This window comes from Chrysochloris asiatica, unplaced genomic scaffold, assembly GCF_000296735.1.
Source record: "Chrysochloris asiatica unplaced genomic scaffold, ChrAsi1.0 scaffold00221, whole genome shotgun sequence".
Lineage (NCBI taxonomy): Eukaryota > Metazoa > Chordata > Mammalia > Afrosoricida > Chrysochloridae > Chrysochloris > Chrysochloris asiatica.
The window spans coordinates 859,014-865,013 of NW_006408739.1; the positions used below are offsets into that span (position 1 = coordinate 859,014).

Below are 6,000 nucleotides of genomic sequence, written 5' to 3' on the forward strand. Positions count from 1 at the left end.
CTGTGGGTTAATGCGCTGAATTGCAAAGAAGGTTTGAACTGCAGGGTCGGTTCAAGCTCACCAGCCACTCCTTGGAAACCCTATACAGGATCACTATGAGTTGGAACTGACTCAACGGCACTTAGCAATAACAACAATCTCTTGTCCTCACCTATGATTTGAAAAGTTTCTTTTTTAACCACATAATATCTAATCAGTCAGTGATTTACTAATTTTCTTGGTTAAAAAACAAAAACAAAAAAGATCTGAGGATTGCTGTTTTGAGCTCTGGATGATAAGTATTACCCCACGTTGAGTTGATCTAATTCCAGTCACAGGAACGGAACTGTCCCCTTTAGTCAGGCTTTACAGCTTGTCTTGGTTGCTCTATGACTTTCATTAATTTTTTTGAAATGGTGAAAATAGTGTGCCACTCTTCCCTGCTGGCTTCAGCCAGGAAGAACCCGCTGCCATAGAAGGAGCCCCTGAGAGACCACCTGGAGGGCCGAGGACCTGGAGGGGCAAGGCAGGATGGGCTGCCTGAGGGGCCAGCCACTGGCTGACCTCTGCCCAGGTTGGGTTGTTCAAACTCTATTGTGACTACCTGAAGTCTTTTATGGTGGTGATGGTAGTGGTTGTAGTAGTGTGCCGTCGAGTCGGTTCCGACTCATAGCAACCCTGTACAGGGTTTCCGAGGCTGTAAATCTTTACGGGAGCAGAAAGCCTCATCTTTCTCCCGCGAAACAGCTGGTAGTTTCGAACTGCTGACCTTGAGATTAGCAGCCCGACTTGTAACCACTATGCTACCAGAGCTCCTTCAAGCCTTTTATAAGTAAGGCAAATAAGATTCTTTAGCTCTGCTTTCCTTTTTTATCACAGTGCAGTCCAGTCTACTTCCACTGTGCCCTGCTACTTCCACTGTGCCCTGGATGATGCACTGCCTCAGCCTGCTCTTCATCCTAAACACATGTGTGACTGGTTTGCTCCCTGTCCCCCCAGGAGTTGCTAACATCTCAAGACCCAGTTCAAGTCCCAATTCTTCTGCCAAGGCCACCCCTAAGCCCTCCAGGCTGGGCTTGTGTCTTTCCCTTTGTTCATTAGCTGCATTATGGTCTGCCCTACCTAGTGCTGGGCCTATGGAGCCCTGGTGGCACAATGGTAACGTGCTCAGCTGTTCCTGTGAAGATGACAGCCTAGGAAACCCTATAGGGCAGTTCTGCGCTGTCCTAAGAGTCGCTATTGAATCAAAATCAACTCAGTGACACCCAACTACAGTGCCGGGGCCCAGCATGCAGCAGGAAGTGGCTGATTAATTGAAGGACTCCTTCGGCCTTCATGGTAGTTTAGTGCCTGGTGTGTAACATTGCTGAGTCATCCAGAAGAATATGCAGAATTTTGTTTCAGAGCCGCATACACAGTGTACAATATGCGGGAATGGCTGTCAATCTTACAGAAATGGTAACTCAGATGCACACAGGGGCTGAGGACTCCTGTCGGTGCTTCTGATAGTGTTGGACTGGAGGGAGGCTGGTTGCTGCATCTTCAGGAATGAGCAGATGGGTTTCAAGTGTGCCAGACTTGGTAATAGCAGTGTCAATGAGCATTGCTGCTGCTGGTGGAGAAATGAAAGCGCTGACTAGGGCATGTAACTTGGCCATGTGAAGCTCAAGTCAGTTACATATAACCTACACAGTCAATGACAAATATCCTACATGACTTCTTCAGTTGGCCTGCAAGTGATTGTAGCTTTTTCCTTCTGAGTGTCACAAAATTTCTAATTAGGTGTTTGCTCCTCTGCAGGAAGAGAACAGGCCAGTTGGTGGGTTTTCTCTTCGTGGCTCACTCGTGTCTGCTCTGGAGGATAATGGTGTTCCCACTGGTAAGGTGCAACTTCCATTCAGGCCTGGTGACTTCCCTCCTTCACTTTTATGAATGCTGGTAGTGAAGGGCTGAGCTTTGAAGCAGATTAGGAAAATTTCCATAAGTGAATGGTATGTTTTGAAACCAATTTCAGAATCAGAAAGACATGTTAGTATTCTTTTCCCCAATTTCGGTGCATATTGGCTTCCATCCAAGAACAATAGCTAAGGTCTGTATAGTGCTTTAGGGTTTACAACACACTTTTTAGGTCTATTAAGGCACCCTGATGGCACAGCGGGTTAATCACTGGGTTGCTAACCAAAAGGTCAGCAGTTTGAACTCACCAGCTGCTCTGCAGTCAGAGTCTGTACAGATTTATGGCTTCAGATACCAAGGCAGCAATTCTGCTCTGTCCTTTCAGGTCACTAGGAGTCAGAATTGGGTCGATGGCAGTTGAGTTCGAGTTCTAGTATCTCATCTAATTTCACAAGAACTAGCAGATGCTATTATCCCCATTTTATGGATGTGAAAATTGAGATTCAAGAAGTCAAGCAATTAAAAGTCAAACTTGTTGGCTTCCTGCCTCCAAATTGGCATAATTGTACTCCACTTTGTACAGATTCTGTGTGTTGAAAACATGGAATTTGTGTTGAAAAGATGGAATTTGTCTTTACTGCTTTTAATGTAAACATACTGGAATCTTTCAAGTGGATGGATTACTGTAGATCTATGATTAGCTGAGGGCCAGGCAAGAGGGCTTTCAAGGAATGGCCGGAGGGCCTTAGGGCTCAACTGAGGAAGAGGCAAAGGGAGGAAAAAAGGTGGGGATTCCTTAACCCTATACATTAACATTGAAAAAATGCTTCTCTGTGCATGCACTTGTGTCTTTTTTTCTACCTAGGAGTTAAAGGGAACGTCCAGGGAAACCTCTTCAAAGTTATTACTAAGGATGACACACACTATTACATTCAGGCCAGCAGCAAGGCAGAGCGATCTGAGTGGATTGAAGCGATCAAACAGCTAACGTGAGTTTGGCAAGAGCCTGAGGGAATAGGACCAAGATTCCTTTCTGGTACCAGAGGTTTTTCTGGAGAATGCGAGTGTTAAGAACTTCCTAGGAGGAGTTACTGTCTTTGAACTTTTGATACCACTTTGGAGAGACTGCTACATTCCTCAGTTAAAAACAGCAGTGGTGCCATTTCCTTTGCATCTTTGCATCATCAACCTGGAGAGACTACAACAGCCACTAGGCATCAGCATCTTGACTTTTGCTAGTCATCACATAATCCTTTCCTTGGACACTAAAATAGGTTCTCCTTGTAACGCTAACATTGGACATATAACACTGGCTAGAATTCTAGTCTCAGGGCAGCTCTCTGAAATGTGTAAACTCAACTCTTTCTTTGGAATTAATAAAAGTAATAAAAAGTGACGTTTCTAGCTATGATTGCAATTCCTGTAAGTTTTACAGCTTTCAAAGGCTTGGGACTATATGATTGTTATACAAGCAGATCCTGCAAACATCACAAGTGACCCACAGCACCAAGGCATACTTCATCTAAAAATGGGCATGGTGGCAATACTTCAGTTGAAGACTTACTTTTGCTTTGAAAATAAGTCTGCACAAGTTACTATTATTACAGAAAGAAGTCATGGACTAAGTTGGAATGACAAATTTTACACACATACGCACACACACGTAGTAGTTTCTTTTCTATGAAAAATGGACATTCAGAAATGAATGCAGAGGAACAGGAACTGCTAAATTTAGATGAAGGGACAGAAGTATGTGAACGGAAAAAGAATTAAATCAAAGCATGAAATTTTGCTTTAAAAATGAACATTACCTGAGAAAATAGGTGCCAAGAGATGTCAGCAGTTGGGCAGTTAATGTGAAATAGTGAAAAATCTGTATCATACAATATTTTTAAAGAACATTTTTATTTCAAGTTCATACAGCAATCTGCCACAAACTATTGCCAGCATTCTAGCCAAGTATAAGTGCTTAGACTTGTTTCAATGAATAGATACGTAACTTACATTTAAGGGAAGTGGGTCCTTCTAAAGTACTCAAATAATTTCATCCTTTTAACTAGTTAGAACTTTCTCCCTCTAATCTTGCTTAGAATACCTGACATGACTTGGAATTCCAAACTAATGAGGGTTTTCTTAATTCCTTCCATTGTAAAAGACCTCGCCTTTAAAAGCACCATTTTCCATTTCACCAGGGTCTAATAATGTCCCTGGAAATGTTTCTTTTATTGCTCTTGAATACTCACAGGTTTCTCTTAATTAAAACTCTACCTACAGTTAGTGTAATGACTTCCTGTCCCATTGGTACAAATGTGCCCCACTTTGTGTAGGAGACATCAGAATGCTTGTGTTGAAAAGATGACACCTGACAAATTAGTTAGCATGTCTTGGTTAGTAAGATATTGGCACATGAAATAAATTTTAAAAATTCTACTTTAATGACTTTGGGTGTAAAGTAGCCAGATCAAGAATGCTGGGAAGTTGGCAACTGAACAGTGCATAGTGCTGAGCAAGATGTACTTTGTGTCTCTGCAGATCCCACTGAATCGTTTGCCTCATATTACTGTAAAATTGATAGAAGCAATAGTTTAAGTGCTCACATTTTTTCCTGGCCATTTTTGATTTCTCATATCTACTCTAGCTAATTTCAGTAAGAAGTTGATAATCACTTGATCGATCTCTATATATCAACAACAGAGTGGAAAGTAGTCATTGTATTTTGATAAAAAGGCTTTCAAGGGGAGAGACATAAAATGTGGGTTGTTGTTATTAACTGCTGTTGAGTCGATTCTGACCCATAGGTAACCTATATAGATAGGGTTTCCAAGGAGTAGCTGGTGAGCTTGAAACACTGACCTTGTGACTTTGCAGTCTGACCAATTAGACCACAGCGCTACACCAGGATTCTTTATCTGTCTTCTAGTTCAAATTGTTCAAACCTGGGTGTGTCAGCAGGGTGTATGTGCACTATAGTTTGTTCTCTCCTTGGGCATAATCAAATGAGGTACTGATCTGCTCCTGGCAAAGCTCAAAAATTTGCAAATTCTTAATAGAACTGGGCCAAAGTCTTGTATAAATATCATTCACTAAGGAAGCCACCAGTATTTTCCAACAGCCATGGCTTAAGTATATTAAAAAATTAATTCTGCTTATGCTGTTGGTAAGTGACACTTCATAGCGACCCTGTATAGGGTTTCCAAAGAGCAGCTAGTAGATTTGAACTGCCAACCAGTGCTTATCCTACAGCGCCACACCAGGACACCTCCTCTGCGTATAGCAATCATTTAAAGAGCATCTGTTATGTTTTGGTAACACTTTTGATGTTGTGATCTTCATAAACTTGTGTTGATAGCACAGGAAAAAAAGGCAAAATTAGTGGCAAGTGAAAGATCACATCTTGATTACATCCAAACTCTCTCCCAGGTGGCATGCTAGCTAGCAGTCATGGCTCACCTTTGGACACTAGTTCTCGAAAGTTAAGACTTCTGGATGCTGCTTTAAACAAAGGGACAAACCAACACAAATGCCATATACCACCCCCCTAGCACACTCTTATTTCTTATTTCTTTTGAGTCTAGTTCTCGATTTCCTAGGGTAGGTTACTTTGAATTTTCTAAGTATTTAAACAGCTACTCCAAGAAATCCATTTGGGTTAGCAGCTCAAGATTTCCTCTGCCATAACTATGGTAGTTACTGTAGCTTCAAACAACGTTATCTATAAAGCTTATGTTACACATACATCTTTAAAATAATTAGCTCTTAAAGATAAAGACATGTAGAAAATTCATGGAGTTGTGTTCAAGCAGATGCCTGTTTTATTATAAAGACAACTGACGCTCCAGGTGGCACCTACTGGATATCTTAAAGCTGAGGGCTGATACTCCAATCAATGAAAGCAGCAACATCTCTCTTTTTTAAAAACCTTCTTTAAGGCTTGTAAGTCCGTCTTCTGCCTATGACTGATTGGAATACCTAAAATGGGGCTACAGCGTACCCAGTGAACGAGGCTTCTTGTGGAGCCTTGGCAATACATAAAACTATAGGTAGAAACCGGAACCACATCCAGATCTCCAGAGATGAGAAAACTCCACTTGAGAGGATGAGCAGACCAGCCTGGAGCGGCTAGAA

The 6,000-nt window shown here is 41.9% G+C and overlaps 1 protein-coding gene across 1 annotated transcript in view; it reads left to right on the top strand.

The window, feature by feature from the left end:
- The window catches only part of PLEK2 (pleckstrin 2), a 38,826-nt gene extending 35,666 nt beyond the window's left edge, over nt 1-3,160 (top strand). Inside the window, exons 8-9 of the mRNA XM_006873053.1 lie at nt 1,780-1,858; nt 2,741-3,160. Coding sequence (XP_006873115.1) covers nt 1,780-1,858; nt 2,741-2,868 — 207 coding nt within the window. The 3' untranslated portion in view covers nt 2,869-3,160. The remainder of the gene's footprint in view (nt 1-1,779; nt 1,859-2,740) is intronic.
- The last annotated feature ends 2,840 nt before the right edge of the window (nt 3,161-6,000 follow it).